General features: G+C 38.5%; 1 protein-coding gene across 3 annotated transcripts in view; it reads left to right on the top strand.

The window, feature by feature from the left end:
* Positions 1-21,798, top strand: part of dennd4c (DENN/MADD domain containing 4C) — a 183,667-nt gene that overhangs the window by 84,258 nt on the left and 77,611 nt on the right. For all 3 annotated transcript variants that reach the window (XM_073072879.1, XM_073072889.1, XM_073072869.1), the window contains exons 7-14: positions 3,142-3,208; positions 3,339-3,397; positions 8,876-9,020; positions 9,116-9,291; positions 9,890-9,990; positions 11,589-11,807; positions 20,661-20,806; positions 21,298-21,336. In XM_073072879.1, coding sequence (XP_072928980.1) covers positions 3,142-3,208; positions 3,339-3,397; positions 8,876-9,020; positions 9,116-9,291; positions 9,890-9,990; positions 11,589-11,807; positions 20,661-20,806; positions 21,298-21,336 — 952 coding nt within the window. The remainder of the gene's footprint in view (positions 1-3,141; positions 3,209-3,338; positions 3,398-8,875; positions 9,021-9,115; positions 9,292-9,889; positions 9,991-11,588; positions 11,808-20,660; positions 20,807-21,297; positions 21,337-21,798) is intronic.

Below are 21,798 nucleotides of genomic sequence, written 5' to 3'. Positions count from 1 at the left end.
TTCTGGCATTGGACAAAAGAAAAGGAGGGAGAATAGTTTCATTAAAGTGTAAGATTGGCTTTGTAATGAAATAATCTGGGTTCAGATATCAAGATGGAGGATGATTTTGGATGCAGACAAGATAAAAAGAGAAATAATTTGGTGGCGAGAAAGGGAGTTTCTTGACCAGTAGTTACATTTTAAGGAAATTAAACTCATGAAGTAACAGTTGCTTGAGATTTTACAAGTCTCTTCATCAACCCTGGACTGAAGTACATCCATTTTTCCTCATTCTTCCCCAATTGTTTACATTTCTTCACCACATTAACAAATCTTCATTGCTTTCTTGTAATAACCACCACCGTCAATTGTGTGTCCATCAGTTTGTCTTGGTCTTCATCTCATTTCAGGTATATTTTATTTATCTTCAGCTTTCGCTCTTCCTTGCAACTTAAATGTTTGATACCTAAGGTTCCTGGTTCTGGTGTAAAAATAATCAGTGCTGCTTATCTAGCTAAAAATGATGCTTAACGTGCTAAGTATTTCTAACATTTTCAAATTTTCAACAATGGAAATATTTTATATTTTGCTTTCAGTGTTTAAAATGGTTGCCGAGAATGTCCAAGCACTCTTCTTGCTCTTTAATAAATCAAAATAAAGGAAATGCAAAAGATCTGAAATGTAGTACTGGAACTACAAACTGCACCTGTGACAAGCAAGAGAATTAATGTTTTGTATTGATGAGTTTGCAAGTGCTAATTTGAGTTTGGTCAAGATAATAGTCTGTTTTGAATCATCTTCTTATTTGCCAGAATTTGTGCCAATTGAATTTTTCAATTCTGGCAATGCTTTTAGTAACATGTAACATGTATTTCTGCTGCTTTCATTTTTTTTTGGTGGTTTGAGTGTAAGCAGTTGATATGGCAATAAATGCAAACTATACTGTATGCTGTCAGTATGTAAACAGTAACAGTTTTGTCAAAGCTCCAATCCTGCAGTAAGTGCACTGCCCTACTGAAATACTAACAGTACACCCAGAAGTGGATTCCAAAATTCTGGTTGTATTTCCTACCTAGCTCCAGACTCTACCTTTCTCCTGTTTTTCATCTAGCTTTTACCTTTATCTTGTTTGGGTTTAATCAGAAGACCCTTCTGCATTTGCTGTTTTCCCCTTTCAATCAACCAAAGTTAATTAGAAAAGCTTTGTAAATTAAAATGTTTGAAATGTAATTTCGACAGTAGGGACTTTGTGCACCCATCCCACTTGAATATGATGCTGCCCTTGAGAATTAACAATTGAACATATCTAAACTTTTTTTAAAGACAAGATTTATTTATGCATTATGCAATGTTATAAATGATTGCTAATTAAGATCCCTTCCCCAATTGGTGCGTTAGTTTGTTCTGAGAAGTTTTTTGGCTCGGTGTAAAATTTGTTTAATCAATCTTGTTTTTGAATTTTTTTTTAAGCTTTGTTCAAGCACTCCTGGTGATAAATTATCCCAAACGATTTATACTATAATTAAACAAAAGTCATAAATATTACTATTGTGGCATCACTGCATTGTCTGCATCTTGCCAAATTTAATAATTAATATGCAAAATTAAATAAATTGAATAATTACACAACAAATTGTTGTTAGTTTTAAGTAATGTAGCCATAACAGCTTCAAGTTTTTCTGGAATGAATAAATGGAAGTATTGAAGAAGGTTAAAAGTTGAAATATGGAATATAACTCGTTAAGTAAAAGTCTGTCATGCTGAGCAAGTATATTTTTCACTGCCCCTATGTATACATGTACATATGGCAATAAATTTGACCTTTGAGGAAAATGACAAAACCCACAGAAAGATATAAATATAGAAAACTGAGTTTTGTATTAGACTTGCTGGACAAGTAAGGGTCATCAAGGATGGGAGTGACGGTGATGAACTGTTCCACTTCTGGGATTTTTTTTAAGCAGCAGCGATCTCCAATTAAATGTTGGCGGATTCTGGTGTTCCCAAGCAGCTGGTGGATTTCTTGCCCAGGCAACTGCTCATTCGCAACCCTGGATATCAATTGAGAATGACTTCATACTCCACTGTCATTATACTTGAGGCTTCATAAGCTTTGGCAGGATTTAAGCCCATGAGTGAATAGAGCAGAAGCAAACACTTGTAGTGCTTTTTGTATTTGCCATTAAAGTTGTTACAACCACAATTTGAAATTGCTTTTAAAAAAATCTTTTCATTAACAGTTAATTCCACGTCCCATTCCCATTCTGATATGTCTATCCATGGCCTCTTCTATTGTCAAAATGAATCCAAACTCAGGTTGGAGGAACAACACCTTATATACCGGCTGGGTAGCCTCCAACGTGATGACATGAACATTGACTTCTCTAACTTCCGTTAATGCCCCTCCTCCCCTTCTTACCCCATCCCTGACATATTTAGTTGTTTGCATGTCCCTCTGGTGCTCCCTCCCCCCCCCTTTCTTTCTCCTGAGGCCTCCTGTCCCATGATCCTTTCCCTTCTCCAGCTCTGTATCACTTTCGCCAATCACCTTTCCAGCTCTTATCCGGTCTTCTCCTATCATTTCGCATTTCCCCCTCCCCTCACTACTTTCAAATCTCTTACTATCTTTCCTTTCGGTTAGTCCTGACGAAGGGTCTCGGCCCGAAACATTGACAGTGCTTCTCCCTATAGATGCTGCCTGGCCTGCTGTGTTCCACCAGCATTTTGTGTGTGTTGTTGTTTTTATTAACAGTCATTAGTTTGGACATTTTACAGTGAAGGAAATTTCCTCTCTCAAGACAGATGTAAAGGATTTCATGGGCCCAGCATTTTCTGTTAATACAATCAGTCACTTCCTCAGGATTTAAAACTACTAGGTAGTTTCCTCTTCCCCATGGCTTTATATTTATTTGTTGTCTGGCTTAGCTAATGCCTAACCATTTTGTTTTTTTTAAAGTTTGGTTAATTAGTTGATAATCGTATACAGCAGTACAATCAGTATCAGATCTGGATCATAGCATATTAATATTGATACTGTCTGGAGCCATTTGTTGTAATAGCACTATTTTTATGTTTGTTGCCCTTCTGTTTAATGCAAACTAACTATATTCATTTTTGTTTTGCCATTTATCATTTTTGAGACTTTTCTTATATTGTTTATAGGCATATATCCCACTTCATGCATAATGTTCCCTTCCCATCAGCCCAGAGGCCAAGAATCTTGGTTCAGGTAATGTGTATGCACATTGCTAGTTGTACAAAATTAGCTGTGGAGAGTTGAGCTTTTTATTTTTTACAAATATGATTATATTAGCTTGATTTCAGTTTAACCGGATACTGAATGTTTTTCTATTTTGTAGCTATCTGCACTTGATGCATTGATTCTGTCTCAGCCAGTTTCAACACCCTTGCCTTTAAGGTAAGTTGAACTAAGAGGAAGTAAAAGGTAAACAATCATCTTTTGCCCTTATTCATGTAATTTGTTACTCTTTATTTCTGCATTTAGCCCTTTGTTTTTTACCTTTAACCTTCTTAAGGCCTTACTTATTTTCAAAATATTTGTTTACATGTTCCATATGCCCTCATGTAACTTGGTGTATAATTTTTGCTTAAACAAAGTGCGATATACCTGGATGGTTTTACTATATTCAACCTGTATATAAATGGTGGTGTTTCCTTTGAATACTATTCAGATTGAATAGCCCAGGAACAGGCCTTCGGCACACAATATTGTGCCGAACCAACAGGACTGATAATCAAATGGCCATCTAAATGAATCCCTTCTGCCTACACAATGTCCACATCCTTCCTTTTCCCTTGTGTTCATGTACCTATTTAAATATTTCTTAAAAGTCTCTACCACCATCCCAGCTAGTGCATTCCAGGCACCCATTCTGTATATTAATAAAAACAGCAACTTGCCCCTCACTTCTCCTTTAGACTAACCCACTCTCACCTTAAATGTACAAACCCCATTTCCAGAAAAGTTGGGATATTTTCCAAAACGCAATAAAAACAAAAATCTGTGATATGTTAATTCACGTGAACCTGGATTTAACTGACAAAAGTACAAAGAAAAGATTTTCAATAGTTTTACTGACCAACTTAATTGTATTTTGTAAATATACACAAATTTAGAATTTGATGGCTGCAACACACTCAACAAAAGTTGGGACAGAGGCATGTTTACCATTGTGTTACATCACCTTTCCTTTTAATAACACTTTTTAATCGTTTTGGAACTGAGGATACTAATTGTAGTAGATTTGCAATTGGAAATTTTGTCCATTCTTGCTTGATATAAGACTTCAGCTGCTCAACAGTCCGTGGTCTCCGTTGTCTGATTCTCCTCTTCATGATGCGCCTTACATTTTCAATAGGAGATAGATCTGGACTGACAGCAGGCCAGTCAAGCACACGCACTCTGTGTCTACAAAGCCATGCTGTTGTAGTCCGTGCAGAATGTGGTCTGGCATTGTCCTGCTGAAATAAGCATGGACGTCCCAGGAAGAGACGTCTCCTTGATGGCAACATATGTCTCTCTAAAATCCTAATATACGCCTCAGAGTCAATGGTACCTTCACATACATGCAACTCACCCATGCCGTGGGCACTGATGCACCCCCATACCATCACAGATGCTGGCTTTTGCACCTTTTGCTAATAACAATCAGGATGGTCGTTTTCATCTTTGGCACGGAGAACTCGACGCCTGCGTTTTCTGAAAACTAGCTGAAATGTGGACTCATCTGACCACAGCACACGGTTCCACAGTCTTTCGGTCCATCTGAGATGAGCTCGGGCCCAGAGAACTCACTGGCGTTTCTGCAGAGTTGATGTATGGCTTCCTCCTTGCGTAATACAGTTTCAAGTTGCATTTCTGGATGCAGCAACAGACTGTGTTAAGTGACAATGGTTTTCCAAAGTACTCCCAAGCCCAGGTGGCTATAATTGTCACATTAGCATGACGGTTTCTTAGGCAGTGCCGTCTGAGTGCTCGAAGATCACGCACATTCAACAGTGGTTTCCGACCTTGCCCTTTATGCACTGAGATGTCTCTGAATTCTCTGAATCTTTTCACAATATTATGTACTGTAGATGTTGAAAGGCCTAAATTCTCTGCAATCTTGCGTTGGGAAATGTTCCTTTTGAGCTGACTAACAATTCTCTCACGAATTTTGGCACAAAGGGGTGAGCCACGACCCATCTTTGCTTGCAAAGACTGAGCCTTTGATGGACGCTACTTTTATACCCAGTCGTGATACCTCACCTGCTACCAATTAGCCTGCTTAATGTGGAGTCTTCCAAACCGGTGTTACTTGAATATTCTGTGCACTTTTCAATCTCATTTTAACTCTGTCCCAACTTTTGTTGAGTGTGTTGCAGCTATCAAATTCTAAATTTGTTTATATTTACAAAATACAATTAAGTTGGTCAGTAAAACTATTGAAAATCTTTTCTTTGTACTTTTGTCAGTTAAATAAGGGTTCTCGTGAATTAACATCACAGATTTTTGTTTTAATTACATTTTGGAAAATATCCTAACTTTTCTGGAATTGGGGTTTGTATGTCCTTTGGTATTAGACACTTCAACCCTGGGAAAAAGATGCTGTCTGTCTACACCTCCGCATTACCTTATAAACCTCTATCAGATCTCCCCTCAGCCTCCTCTGCTCCAGAGAAACCAACCCAAGTTTGTCTAACCTCTTGTTATAGCTTATGCCCTCTAGTCAAGGCAACATCCTAGTAAATCTCTTATGCACCCTCTCCAAAGATTCAACATAATGGAGTGACAACTGTATGCAGTACTCCAGATGCAGCCTAACTCAAGTTCTATAAAGTCCAACATAACTTGCTGTTCTACTTTTGATTTATTTTTCCACTTTGCATAATTCTTCAATATTTAATTTCCAGTTGAAAAGTTTAAGTAAAAATATTTTCAAATGTATGAACCTTGCTGATTTTTATATAGTCACAATTAGCTTCAAACATTAAATTTGTTGGTCAAAATGAATATCCAAGGAGGCATGTTACATGCTATTCGAATGTTTGCAACTTTTTTGTTTCCACTGGTGAGCTTACCCTGAGGATGGTTTGTGTTACTAATCATATTGACTGCTATTGGTTCTCTAATATATTTGCACTGAAATCATAATTTATGAAAAACATCATGACATTAGTTTGATCTTTTTTTGCCCAGTCTTCCTATAAGGGAGATTGTAGTGATTCCCTTTGCAGTGTAATATTGAACAATTTGGAATGTCTGGCTTCTTTATTTTACCCCAACTTTCTTCGCAGAGAAGCAGAGGCATTAACTGTAGCACTTCTGTTCTGGTCCTACTGAGGGTGACCATTTTTAAGTTTAAACAGAATAGCAAGTTATTTTGTATTGCCTTCCCCAGTTATACTCCCCAACTCTTCCATTATATTGATGAATACATTGGCGCAGAGCTCTGCAATTTTACCAACTTTGCTTCCTACTTTAACCTTGCCCTTAAATTCACTTGGTCCATCGCTGACACTTCCTTCCCTTTTCTCAATCTGTGTCTTCATCTCTGAAGGTCTCCTTTTTCAGTGTATTTTCTTTTTTCAGTTCCTTTGCCTACATTGCATCTGTTCCCAGGGTATGGCTTTCTGTCCCAGGACATCAGAGATGTCCTTGGGGTTTCACTCTTGCCACATTGATGCCCTCACCCACAACTCCTTCTGTGCTCACTCCATCTTTCCACTGCCTTAATAGTGATAGTTCCTCTTGTCCTTGCCTCCTTATCCAACACATTTGACACATTATCCTGTGCAATTCCACCATCTCCAAAGGGATCCTACCACTAAACATCTTTGCCTCCCCACTTGCTTTCCACAGGAATCGCTCCTCAGCAATTCCCTTGTCCATTCATCCCTCCCCACTAATCTCCCTTCCTCCCTCACCTCCATTCAGGGCCTCAGGCAGTCATTCCAGATGAGGCAGTACTTTACCTGAGAATCTGCTGGGGTTGTCTTTTATGTCTGGTGCTCCTGTTGCAGCCTTCTCAACATTGGTGAGACCTGTCATAAATTGGGGGACCGCTTTGTTGAGCACCTCCACTCCATCTGCCACAAGCGGGTCTTCCCGGTGGCCAAACATTTTAATTCCAATTCCTGTTCCAACTTGTCAGTCCATGGCCTCCCCTTGTGCTAAGATGAGGCCGCACTCAGGGTAAAGGAGCAACCTTTTGAAACAGAGTGGTCTGGTTCCCCTCCACCCCCACTCTGACCTTTTTTTTTACCTCTTCTCACCTGCCTATCACTTCCCCGGGTCTTCTCCTTCCCTTTCTCTATTTTTCACTCTTCTCTCCTATCAGATTCCTTTTTCTCCATGTCACCTTTCCCACCCACCTGGCTTCACCTGTCACCTTCCAGCCAGTCTCCTCCTCCTCCTCCCCCCCCCCCCCCCCCCCGCCTTTTTAATCTGACATCTTTCGCCTTCCTTCTCAGTACTGAACAAAGGCCTTGGTTAGAAACATCAACAGTTTATTCTTTTCCATAGATGCTGCCTGACCTGCTGAGTTCCTCCAGCATTTTGTGTGTGTTGGTTTGCATTTTCAGCATGTGCAGACTTTCTTGTGTTTGTATTGTGTATATATGCACTCAAAGGTATGACTTTATGAAAAGCTATTTTTATTTCTATGCCCAAGCTAAAATGCTGATGATGTGCCTCTTCCACATTGCGTAGCCAGTATCAACATTTGGCATTTCCAAATAAGGTACAACAAAATAAAACTTTAGGTCCTGCTGTGAGCCTTATGCTTAGTCTTCCTTCTAACACACTTAACCTTACAATAGAAGCAGCTGCAGATTTGCAGTAAGGTTGGCAATTGTTGAACTTGGATTAGTTTGGATGTGTGATCAAGTTTGTCACAACTCAATGCAGAGACAAAATGTTATAACTCACCAAGTGCCATTTACTAATATTATGAAATGGAGTGTTTTGAGCAGTTTTGTCAGTGAATTTTGCCACTAGTTTAATTCCAATATTCACTTAAAAAAAAATCAACAGTTTCAGTACAGAATGTGATTTGACTTAACGGCTGGAAGTGCAAGGCTGCCAGAGTGTTAATGTCTTAGCGGTAAGGTGAATGTCTGAGTTTTATTGACTAAAGTCACAACTACACAATTTTTCAGTTAAATTTATCTAATCATCTGTATGTTTGAATAAGCTGCTGTTAACAGCAGAATAGTATTTGCGGCTGAACCTTGGTCACTTGTGCCGTGAGGCAGGAATTCTGTTAGCTGCACCATGTGCCACTAGCTGATGAGCTTCATGTTTAAACTTAAAATGTTTCTTTCCCATAAATTACAGCTTTAGTTGATCTTATAAAGAGATCACTGCTTGAGTTATTTAGCATTAAGTTGTTGCATTGCTAAACTACATATGTGCCATTATCTTAAAATCTTCTGTTGCTATTCAAGCACATTGTCTATGAATGTTCTATTCCTGATGTCTTTATCTTGGAGAAGGCAGGAACAGTGGGGGCTGAGAAGGAAGATTTGGGAAACTGAAGAGTTGGAATTGAATTTCTGGAACTGGTTTTGCTGAATTGATCATTTTGGAGTTTAAATTTATAGTGCATCATGAAGTATTGTTATATGCTAATTTATCATGGCATTTTGTGTTAGTTGCTTTGCATAACTTTGTTAACAATAGCATGAATAATTGCTTGCTTTGGAAAATTTACTTAGGTTAAATATTTCCAACCTTAATCCACAAAAACATCTCAGTCGATATATTTTCCAGTGTACGTTCCTTGTGAACTCATGACTTTTTAAAAAACACACCAATTTAGAACTACATTTACCGGTAATTCTTTTTAAAGAAATGTACAATGGCACAAAAATGCTTGTTTTTTTTTCTTTATAGAGGAGCAAACTTTAGCACTTTGCTGATGAACTTGGGTGCTGAAAACTGTGCAATTCTACTGTACTTAGTCTTGATGGAAAACAAGATTTTGTTGCATTCTCTCAGGCCTGCTGTATTGACAGGTGTGGCTGAAGCTGTTGTGACTGTAAGTATTGGTATATTAACATAAAACTGGATTTTTTTATATCACCATTTTCATTAGAAAGAAAATTAATTAATTTTTCATACTTTCTTTTTCAGATGATTTTTCCTTTTCATTGGCAGTGTCCATATATTCCACTCTGTCCATTGTCCTTAGCTGGAGTCCTCAATGCACCAATTCCATTTATTGTTGGTGTTGATTCACGGTATTTTGATCTTAATGACCCACCTGTGGATGTTGTGTGTGTGGATCTAGATACAAATACAATATATCTGTAAGTATTTTTATCTTTAGGGTAACTTGTGAAAAAGCTAAAATGTTTGTATATTTTCATCAGGGCAGGAATGAATGCAAGTGTTGTCTGCATTGGTCTTAATCATTTTATACAGCTTTGACTTAAATATTTCAAGGAACAGACTACCAACTACTCAGTGAGTTGAGCTTGGAGGATTGTCTTAGTCTTGACTTGTACACCAAGTAAAAGCGTATCCAGAAAAATAATTTTACTGGGGGTGGGGGGGGGGGGGTCGCAGAAGCACACACACAAGAAATTGTAGAAGAAGCTTCACAGTATCTCTCAATATAAGCTTAGTGATAATGCAAGAAAAATGCATTAACTGGATGCATATGCATGATATATGTTTAGGAATGAAATAAGAAGTTGTGGAACCCAGGTGTCAATGCACGTGCAAATGAAGATGTTAGAATCATGTTAAATACAATTAAATGAAGCTGAGCATTGGAGAGTAATGAACTGGACTTAAGCCAGACATTGTTAGATTAGCATTTTTGTAAGTTTTCTGCATTCTTTGGGCACCATGCCAGCTGCATGTTGGTTTATCTTTCATTGTTTTTGCTTGCTTTTTTTTAAGATCGGATGACAGGAAGAACTTAACCTGGAAGCAACTACCAAAAAAACCTGGGAAGAATCTCTTCAGTTCTTTAGTGAGTCTACAAAATCAGCTTTCATTGAGTAAGTAATAAGTATTTTCATTAAGAATACAGTATCTTGCATGCAAGTTTGATTTAATATCCATAAAAATTGCTTTTTATTTCCACTTAAATTGCAGATGAGTAACTCAAAGGGATAATCTCTAAATATGTTATTAATTCAATCCATTAAAAAACAAAAACTTCATTTTGCATTAATTTACAAACAATTTTTTAAAAATCAATTTATCCTTTGTATGACAGTAGTTCTACATTTTAAAATATTGTTCATTTAGTTTTAACAGCAACACAGTTGCCAAATATGAAGTGGTATTAAATTTACAGCAGTGGACTCTCGGTGTTGTGCTCTTGGCCCAGATTATCAAGATTTAGTGCATGTACTGAGTATGAACCTAATCTGTTTCCGTGTCCAAACATGCCTTCTGTGGCCACAAGGCTCTCGCTATCCTCAAGAACATAGTGGGCTGCATGTTGTGGCTGATCCTGAATCACTACTCTGGACCACTGTGATGGCCTTTATAAATGATTTCTGAGTGCCTGTCATTAGCAGGATGCTCCAGAATCAGGTTTATTATCACAGACATATGTCATGACCCTTCCTGATGAAGGGTCTCGGCCGGAAATATTGGCTACTCTTTTCTCATGGATGCTACCTGGCCTGCTGAGTTCTTCCAGCGTTGTGTACGTATTCTTTAATTCACAGCATCTGCAGTTTTATTTTTGTCATGAAACTTGTTGTTTTTCAGCAGCAGTACAGTGAAACATTTTTTAAAAATTACTATATGTTACAATAAGAAATGTGAAGTAAATGTATACAAGTAGTGCAAAAAGAGAGAAAGGAAGTGTTCCTGAACCATTCAGCCCTCTGAGTGCGAGGGGAAGAAACAATATCTAAAACAATGAGTGTGTGTCTTCATGCTCCTGCTCCTCGCACATGGTAGTAATGAGAAGAGGGCATGTCCTGGATGGTGAGGATTCTTAATGATGGATGCCACCTTCTTGAGGGATTGCCGTTTGAAGATGTCCTCAGCAGTGGGGTGAAGATGTCCTCAGCAGAATGAGCAAGGTGGCTGTGTTTAAAATCCTCTGCATTGGGCATTGGTGACTTATACCAAACGGCAATCCACGGTGCATCTGCGGACATGCTGATGAGAACAGGCGCAGTTCTGGGCACTAAATCAGAGTGAGGGAACAGGTGTGGGGGCAGGAATGGCACTTGTTCTACTTACAAGGATAGCTACCAGGAGGGAGATCATTGGAGAGGGATGGATGAACAAGGGCATTTCATAGGGAGCAATCCCTACGGAAAGCCAGGAAGAGGGAAAGATGTGCTTGGTAGTGGGATCCAGTTTGAGATGGTGGTAGTTACAGAAAATTATGTGCTGGATGCGGAGGCTATTGGGATGGTAGGTATGGAAAAGAGGAACCCTATTTCTGGTGAGGTGAGGACAGATGTCATGGAAGTTCGACTGTTCTGTTGACATTCACAAATTCAGATAAAAATGATACACTTATTAAATTTATTTTCCTTTTTCTCACTTATTTACTTAAATTGCATACCTTTTGGAAGCTTTTTAATGTTTGGCAAATTGATTTAGACGGATTTTTTTTATGGTTTAGTTCACAGGAGAGCACAGGAAGGGTCTGCTATCGAGATGACACCAATAGAGGCCGACTTTTCCTGGCATAAAAAGATGATATCATTGGAAATGGAAATCCAGGAGGCCTTTTTGCGATTTATGGCATCGATATTGAAGGGATATAGAACATACCTCAAACCAATCACCCAAGCTCCTTCTGAAAAAGCCACTTCTGCAAATTCACTATATGACCTACAAGGTATAGTTAATTCTAATTCATGCCAGTCTATTAATGCATCATCTCAAAAGGCACCAAATCATAAATACAAGAGATGCTGGAAATCCAGAGTAACACACACAAATTGGTGGAGGGACTCAACATGTCTATGGAATTGAAAAAGCAAGCAGAGTTTGTGAACCAAGACCCTTCTTCAGGGACTGGAAAGGAAGGGGGAATTTGCCAGGATATAAAGTTGGGGGCAGGGGAATGAAGATAACTAGAATGTGATAGGCAAAGCCTGGTGGGTAGGAAAGGTAAAGGGCTGGAGTGGAAGGAATCTGATAGGAGAGGAGAGTGGACCATAGGAGAAAAGGTCTTTAAGAATGAACTGCATAGGTAAGTTGAAGTACGCTTTTAATCTGATTTGTTTTACCTTGATTTGCACAGTATGGTAGCATAGCATTTAGTAGAATGCTATTACAATACCAGTGACCTGGATTCATTTCTGCTCTTGTCTGTAAGGGGTTTGTACTCTGTTCCTGTAACTACATGGGTTTATTCTGGTTGCTTCAGTGCCCCTTCCCATTCTAAAGAACAAATGGGTTAGTTAGCTGTTTGGTCACATGGTGTAATTGATCAGTGCAGATTGTTGGGCAAGAAGGACCTGTTACTGTGCATGATCTCTCAATAAATAAAATTAAGTGTTACATGTGTACAAAGTAAAATTCCATTCCATCCTCAACCCAGTTGGTCTGATGCATTTCAGTGTTAGGCAAATAACTTTACAGGTTCCGTTTTTAATTTCCTTGAAATGAATTTCTATTTTTGTGTCCATTTATATGAAAGAGTCTATTTCAAGAATTTGTCCTAATATAAGACAAAGTGGGAATCTATTTATGAATCATGTTTGGTCAAATTGTACTTGATCTTTACCTACCCCAGTTCTTAGCTACGTTAAGTGTAGATGATTACATTTAACAGTAAGCCTGTTTCCTTTGAGGCCCACAAAATACCCTTTGCCAGAAAGTGACATTGGCAGTAAAGCTGAGAGGTTTTGTCTGTTATTGTTTTGCAGATCTAAACAATTTTCATATTAGAGATATTTAGAAGCTATTTGAGTTGTAGCTATTTGAGTTGAGTTCAAAAGTATGATCGTAGGTTGATTAAAAACATGGATAACTCAATATACATATTCTTGAAGTAAAGTAACTGAAAGTTAATATTAGCCTTTCCCATTCAAGAACCCTCCAGCCTTTAGTGGCATGGAATTAAGTAATGCATTCTTCAGCATAACACTAGAGAAGTCTATGAAGCAAGGGCCTGATGCGGAGTGCATTCATTACAATCCAAGTATGAGAATGGTTAAATATTTGGGACACCAGCTGCATTTTGGCCCTGCTTCTGATAAATTTACAGTCATTATGAGAAAATAAGGATAATCATGCTCGATGAAAGTTCATAAGTCTGTAATACCCACACAATTGTCAAATTTGTTAACCCTTGTTGTCTTGGCTCATACTAAGTACGTTAGATTAAGCACCAGATATTAATAAGTTTGCAGTGTTCACTGATTCAGTACCTCAAACACCGTAATGTTATTGGAGAGAAGTTTCAAAGCTTTATCTATTTGCTACTTTTCTAATGAAAGCAAAGAGATGAACTATCCACATACAGATGTCAGCAGCAGTTAGTTATGGAGGTGTATTACGTGGAAATGGGCTTTTCTGTCACCATGCCTGCAGTTCTACTTATTTACATTAATCCTGTTTGCCTCCATTGGGTATACCTCCCAGCCTATTTAAGTGTGTAACTAAATGCCTCTTAAATGCAATAATTGTATCTGATTCTACTACTACCTCTGGCAGTGTATTCCAGACATCATTTGTGTTTCTTTAAGAGGTCAGAGAATCATTCAGTACAGAAATGGGCCCTTCAGTCCAATGACCATAATAACTGAGATTCCCATTTAAGATAGTGCCATTTGCTTATGTTTGGCCTACATTGATCTCAATGTTAATGTACCTGCTTTGACCACTTCCCCTGGCAGCTCAATCCACTGACAGACGATCCCCTGTGTAAAAAAAGATTCCTATTAAATCTTTCTCCCTCTCCACCATAACCCTAAGCCCTGAAGTTCTTGATTTTTGATTCTTGATTCTCAGCCCTGCAAATATGCCTGTGTATATTCACCCCTATGTATGTCCCCCATAATTTTATACACTTTTATAAGATCACCTCTCCTTCTCCTATGTTCCAGTGAAACAAGTCCCAACCTGCTCAGTTTGTAAAACTCCTCTGAAGTCTTTATCCCTCACATTCCCTTTAAAACTCTTTCTAATGACTTTAAAGCTATGCCGTCTTATTTTTAATTCCCTAATTATTAATTTTTTGTAATTTATTTTTTATTGAAGTTCATCAAACATTTCCATAATATGTATTTCAGATATTGTACATATATATCATATAGTCATATATGCCACAAATCTCCACATAATATTTATCTGAGGTATACACTTGTAGAAAAGAGAGGAAAGAAAGAACAAGCAAAAGGAGAAAACTATGTACAAGTAGGGAGTGATTTTCTTTTACAACATATTGAGTTGGGAGAATAAAATCAGGCCTATGAGGTTTTATATAGTTAAATCATTTTTCCCAGTATGAATCAAATTGTTCCAACTTAGGAATTAACAGATGCTGTTATCTTCTCCATTTTGTAAATGTCCATTGTAATTTCCATCCATGCATTTAAAGTTGGGCTCTCCTGTGATAACCATCTCCTGGTTAAGAGTCTTTTTACCAGCCACCAGCAGTATATTCATTAAATATAAATATTCATTCACTTTTCAACCATTCTTGAGGTATATATCCAAAATATATGGTCTTACTTTCTAAGGGTATTTCACATTTAAAGGTGACTTGTAGGGCATTGTGTATCCCACTCCAATAGGTTTTGATAACGGGGCATTCCCAGAAAATATAATTGTTTGCATTTTGATTTCCACTATTTCTCCAGCAAACAGGAAGGTTACTATCATAATGGGATTTCTGAGAGTGTGTAATAAAATATCTTATCAAGTTTTTCCATCCAAACTCCCTCCATTTCTGTAAACTGGTACACTTCCAACGATACCTCCATATTATTGTCCATTCTTCCTCAGATATACCGGTAATTATCCCTCCTTCCTTCTCCCATTTTGTTTTAATGTATGAAGTCAAATGTGTTTTAAAATTTGACAAATCCTTATTCACACTTGAAATGATTCTACTACCGTTATCTGAATTATATGCTTTTCTAAATAGTTCTATCAAACATATACTTGACTTGGTTACATTTTTAACTGTCCTATTAACATACTGTCGCATTTGCAAATACCAATAAAAGTCTTGTTTTTCTAATAAGTGTTTCTCTTTAAGCATTTCAAAACTGAACAGTATTCCCCCCCCCCCCCCCCATCCCTTCCCACCGATCTCCCTCCTGGCGCTTATCCTTGTAAGCGGAACAAGTGCTACACCTGCCCTTACACTTCCTCCCTCACCACCATTCAGGGCCCCAGACAGTCCTTCCAGGTGAGGCGACACTTCACCTGTGAGTCGGCTGGTATGGTATACTGCGACTGGGTAGCCTCCAACCTGATGGCATGAACATTGACTTCTCTAACTTCCATTAATGCCCCTCCTCCCCTTCTTACCCCATCCCTGACATATTTAGTTGTTTGTTTTTTTTCTCTCTCTCTCTGCCCATCACTCTGCCTGTTCTCCATCTCCCTCTGGTGCTTCCCCCCCCCCCCACCCCTCTTTCTCCCGAGGCCTCCCGTCCTGTGATCCTTTCCCTCCTCCAGCTCTGTATCACTTTCGCCAATCACCTTTCCAGCTCTTAGTTTCAGCCCACCCCCTCCCAATCATTTCGCATTTCCCCTCCCCCCACTACTTTCAAATCTCTTACCATCTTTCCTTTTGGTTAGACCTGATGAAGGGTCTCAGCCCGAAACGTTGACACTGCTTCTCCCTATAGGTGCTGCCTGGCCTGCTGTGTTCCACCAGCATTTTGTGTGTTGTTAGTATTCCTTCTTTCATTATATTGCAAAGAACTGTTTTCCTTTAGCTGTCCAGTCCTTAAATCTAGCATCCAGTTTATTCGGTGTAAAATCCGAGTCATATGCACACCATTTAAGAATTGGAATATCTCCCTCTAGTTTATATTCTTTTATAATAGTTTAATTCCCTAATTATGAAGAAATATTTTGACTATCTTCTCCAGCTGTGCCTCTCTCAATCATGTATACTGCTTTAAGGTCACCTCTCAGCCTCCTTTGCTCCAAGCTCAGCCTATCTTGTATCCTCATGACTGAAATTCAACAATCCAGACAACATCCCAGTGAATCTCCTCTGCACCCTCTCCAGTGCTGTATTTTAGAACAGGTCAAAGTCTGCTTTTAAGTGATACTCTTTCTCTGTCATCATCTGCCCAGACTCCTGTCCCAACCTTGCAGGATAATGTGCACTCTCAATGGAATGCCATAAATCTGTACTGCATTGGCTCTGTCTTTGATTTGCCCTTACTTTGTGAAAGGAGTACTAAACTAGAAGCTCTGTTAACTGTGTAGTCATTGGTTTTGAGGGGCTAATGCTCAAGGTGTAGTAATTATGAAATGATCTACTTGGACTGATTTAAAATCTGGTGCTTCAAACTTAATTGAAAATATTTTCAACTTGTAAGAATGAAAGAAGTACATGTCAATATGCAAACTGCCAATTTGCATGAATACTAACTAATAGAAAAATGCCATTAATTTTCTGACAACAACAACACACAAAATGCTGGTAGAACACAGCAGGCTAGGCAGCATCTATAGGGAGAAGCGATGTCGACGTTTCGGGCCGAGACCCTTCGTCAATTAATTTTCTGAAGTGTTTTTCCAATGCAATTCCATATCTCAAGTTCAGTTTTTTGTTTTCTGTTTCAGCTTATCTTCTTTGCACCATAGCCCAACTATTTGTTTCATGTTAACTTCAATTTTCTTTCCCGTCTCCAATTACAGTTGTGTACACAGTGTATCTTCAATTACATCACAATGCTTTCATAATGTGGAAGGACTCTGAGCAAGCATGTTATTGCAACAAGCTTTTTAAGTTCTAAAAGATGTATTGATTGGAGTTGTTTAAAAAAGCTTGTGTCTTGGACTAAAGCTTGTAACGGAAAGTATCAGTAATTGTTTTTACCCCCCTTATTGGTATCCACAGTGTTGTATAAGTGAAGATTGAATATGATCTGAATGCAGATGCTGGGCAGTCTCTCAGAGCTTTACTTTCATCAAAATGAGTTGATAAATTTGAAGCATTTATGTGACTTAACTCTGCAAGTTAGGGAGTCTTGTTTACATCATTTTTTTTATGTAGAAGACTTGCCTCTGGGTTGTGGAAAAATCTGCTGAAAGACGTTTCTTGAGTTTTACTGCTATTTTTTGATACTGTGATCTGATTTTGTTTTGAGTTATGACTTAATGCCCAAACAACCCTAATTGGAGTTGGATACCCTTTTTACTACTAAAAAATTATTCTTTACATAGGACAGTTCAGCACAGTAAAGGCCCTTTGCTCACGATATTGTGCCAACTTTTAATCTACTCCGAGATCAATCAAACCCTTCCCTCCCACATAGCCTTCCATTTTTCTTTCATCCATATTTCTATCTGATTCTCTTAAATGCCCCTAATGTATCTAACTCCACCAATCCTGGCTGCATGTTCCATGCATCCATAACTGTTTTAAAAAAAATAATCTATCTCCTGATACCCTTCTTTACTTTTCTCTGATCACCTTAAAAATACGGCCTGTCGTACTAGCCATTTCTGCCCTGCGGAAAAGGTCACTGTCTGTCCACTCTATCTATTCCTCTAAAGCACCTCTATCAAGTAACCTCTCATCCTCCGTCACTCCAAAGAGAAAAGCCCCAACTCGCTCATAAGACATGCTGTCCAATCAATGCCGCATCTTGGTAAATCTCCTCTGTACCCTCCCTAAATCTTCCACATCCTTCCTATAATGAGGTGACCAGAATTGAACACAATACTCCCAAGTGTGGAATAACTAGTTTGATAGAGCTGAAACATTACCTTGTAGCTCTTCTCCCCAACACACCATGCACCTTCTTAACCACCAACTGCGCAGCAATTTTGTGGGAATCTATGGACGAGGACCCTAATACTCCTCTGTTTCTCCAATTTGCTAAGAATCCTGCCATTAACCATGTACTCTGCTTTCAGGTTTGACCTTCCATAGTGTATCACACTTCCAGATTGAACTACATCTTCCATTTCTCAGCCCAGCTCAGCCTTTGATCAACGACCTACACAGTCCACACATCATCTATTATAGACATAGAAAAGTACAACACGGAAACAGGCTTGTCAGCCCATCTAGTCAGTGCCAGACCATTTAAGCTGCTCCCAGTGTCCTGTTCCCAGACTGTAGCTCTCTGTATCCCTGCAGTCTATATGCCTATCCACACTTCTCTTAAATGCTGCAATTGAGCTTGCATGCACTACTTGAGCTGGCAGCTCGTTTATTCTGCTCATGTTCCCCTCATATCGCTAGGATGCTATGCATCTCTTTTATTTTGTAACCAAGGCATCCATATCTTGAAAACCTAGGTTCCCTAAACCTGTTATCTTTACCTTTTATTCTGACAGGCACATAATGTACAGCTTTGTACTCTCAAAATTTCACTTCTGAAGGTCTCCAACTTAGCAAGTACACCTTTGCTAGAAAATAGCCTGTCCCAGTCCCAATTTTGAGAGTATAATAAATAAACTTGGGGGGAGGGGAGAATCTACCTACAGCTTTTTTTGCTTTATCACATAAGCCCTTTGCTGAAGTCTCAGAGCTAAAGCCTCAAATTACCACTCTAATGCTGTCAACTCCAACAATGGCTGCTTTGCTTGCCCCTGCTGTATTTTAATTTGTTCTTGATCATCTATTTCAATTGCTGATTGGCTGCTTCTCAAAACACCAAATTGCCGTGGATCAATGTCTTGTGTACTCAATTTGTGAACCTGGGTGAGCCGTGTCTTCTCATGCTTCTCAAAAATCCCATTCACTGTGTCATCTGTAAACTTAATAACCCACTATTGCACTTCCTCATCCAAGTAATTCATAAAAACCACAAAGATCAGGGGTCCCAGAATAGATCCTTGCGGAACATCACTGGTTACAACCTCAATGCAGAATGTGCTTCCTCTATTTCCAACCTCTGCCTTCTGTGTGCAAGCGGATTCTATATCTACACTGTCTTGTTTCCCTAAATCCCATCTCTCTTGACTTTCTGAATGAGCCCACTATAGGGAACCTTATTGAACACTTTACTAAAGTCCATATACATCACATCCACTGCTCTACCTTCATCAATTTGTTTTGTCACTTCCTTAAAGAATTCATTCAGTTTCTTGAGGCTTGACCAGTCCCCCTCAAAGCCAATCTGACTATAATTAATCAGAATATGCTTCTTGAAATACTCGTAAATTCTGTCTCTAAGAATTCTCTCCAAAGGTTTGCCCACCACTGACGTAAGACTCTAATCTTCCCAGGATTATCCTTGTCACCTTTTTTGAACAAGAAATAACATTTGTCACCCTCTAATCTTCCTTTACTACTGTGGCCAGTGAGGATGCAAAGATTATTGCCAAAGGCACAGCACTTACCTCCACTTCCCACAATAACCCACAGTAGATCCCATCCAGCCCAGGGGACTTGTATATCCTTTTTCAAAAGTCCCAGCATATCCCCTTTCTTAATGTTAACATGTTCCAGCATATCAGCCTGTTTTATGCTATCTTCACATTTGTCGAGGTCCTTTTCACTAATGAATACTGAAGCAAAGTAATCATTTAGGATCTCTCCCGCCTCCTACAATTCCAGGCACATTTCCTTGTCTCTCCCTGCTTGGCCCTACCCTTGCTGTAGTCATCTTCCTGTTCTTCACATACATTTTGAATGCCTTGGGGTTTTCCTTAATACTACACACCAAGGCCTTCATGTGTCCCATTCTAGCTCATAAGTCCATTCATAAGCTGCTTCTTGGTTACCTTGTAACTCTTGTGTGCTTTCTGATCCTTGCTTCCTTAAACCGTAAGTCTGCTTATTTTCTCCTCTTTTGATCCACATTTCTTGCCAATCATGATCATAGGTTCCTTCACCCTACCATTCTTTCCATACCTATCGAAGCAGTGTATCCAGAACCCCATGTAAGTTCTTCCGAAACAACCTCCATATTTCCATTGCATATTTTCCTGAGAACATCAGTTTCTAATTTGATTCCTCCAATTAAATACTACTTAATACCGTCTGTTCCTATCCCTATCCAAGGCTGTGGTGGAGGTCAGGGAATTAATGGTCACTCTCCATATGCTCACCCACTGAATGGTTTGTCACCTGATCAGGTTACTTTCCTGGTACCAGATCCAGTATGGCCTCTCCTCAGTATGGCCTGTCTATATATTGTGGCAGGAATCCTTCTTGGACACACCTAACAAATTGCGCCCCATCTAAACCTTTTGCATAAGGAGGTGCCTATCAATATGAGGAAAGTTGAAGTCACCCATCAGAACAACCTTTCCAAAATCTAGCTCCTGGTCTGCACTTCAGTGTCAGTTGCTGTTTTGGGGTTCTATAGAATACAACAAATAAAATAATTGTTCCCTACCTGTTTCTGACTTCTACTTTCTTTACTTTGCCCACTTATCCTATAACTGGCATGGCTGGAATAAAACAAATGCTTAAGGAGCTGATTTTTATACATGACGGTACATGGCTGCTCTGAAGTACAAGGCACCATACTGAAACAAATTTTAGCAGAGTGTTGTTTCATATGTAATTGGTATTGCTATTTTTTGGTAGGATTCTTGAAGTCTCGTGATCGAACACATCAGAAGTTCTATGTTCAGTTGACTAAAACACAGATGTTCATTCGTTTCATTGAAGAGTGTTCTTTTGTGAGCGACAAAGATGCTAGCCTAGCATTTTTTGATGACTGTATAGATAAGGTGAGATTTTGTGTGTATTCAAATATAGCACTGACATTTTCAATTTTAGTTTTTCTGATGTTTTAATGTTGTTTTCCTGTGAAGACCTAAAGGTATTCTTTGATCATCAAGGGTTGAGTTCCAGGTGAACATATTATGCAAAGGTTCCAAAGTTAAGAGAACTTTACTCATTAGTTTTAATGTAAAGCCTCTAATTGGATTCCAGTTTGAATAATTTTGGTCTGACTATCTGTGTTCATGTGCATTATAAATTGAGAACATATACTGAACAGCTAATTTATATATGACGGAAATTTATAATGGAAGAAAATGTTTGTTAGTATAATTTGGAGATTATTAAGTACAGGGGTATTTTATAACCAATCCAAAGAGTAATTGAATTTAGATGTTTTTAGCCATATACGTTGTAGCTACTTTCTAGTGTGTTTGAAATATACCTGTAGAATTGAGGGATTCTTTTGTTCCACTAAATAGTGTGTATTTTTCCCTAGCTTTTTCATTCTGACAAGGGCACAGAGAAAGGAAATAAGGTTAGTATTTTTAATTATGCAGTTTATTTGATTTATTGCGTTAAATAACACCATTGATATTATGGTATAACAATTGTCTGAGGTAGTATTAGAAGTTGAAATTGAGCATCAGCTCAAACACATAGATAAGTAGGGTAAATGATTCAAGAGTTCAATAAATCAAGATGTCATATTCTAAAATGAAAAGGATGATTATCAAACTTGTACAAGAATATTCAGACTGCATCTGATGTCAACAGTTGGGAATCTTTGAGGCTGTGATCTCTGACAATTAATTAGCTTTTGGAAAAAATATAAATCTTTTAAAAGAACAATCTGTCAAACTATCCTGAGAATTCATTGGGGGGGAACAAAAGGGAGAGGGTCTGTGTGGCTTTGAAGAGGTATTTGCCAAAGTACTACGTAGCCATTAACAAGCTACAGTTAAAGAGGTGGTGGCAATATTGATATGAATATCCCTAA

This window comes from Hemitrygon akajei, chromosome 2 (assembly GCF_048418815.1).
Source record: "Hemitrygon akajei chromosome 2, sHemAka1.3, whole genome shotgun sequence".
NCBI lineage: Eukaryota > Metazoa > Chordata > Chondrichthyes > Myliobatiformes > Dasyatidae > Hemitrygon > Hemitrygon akajei.
The sequence above is the reverse complement of the archived record's forward strand: the minus strand, read 5'-3'. Positions and strand labels throughout refer to the sequence as shown.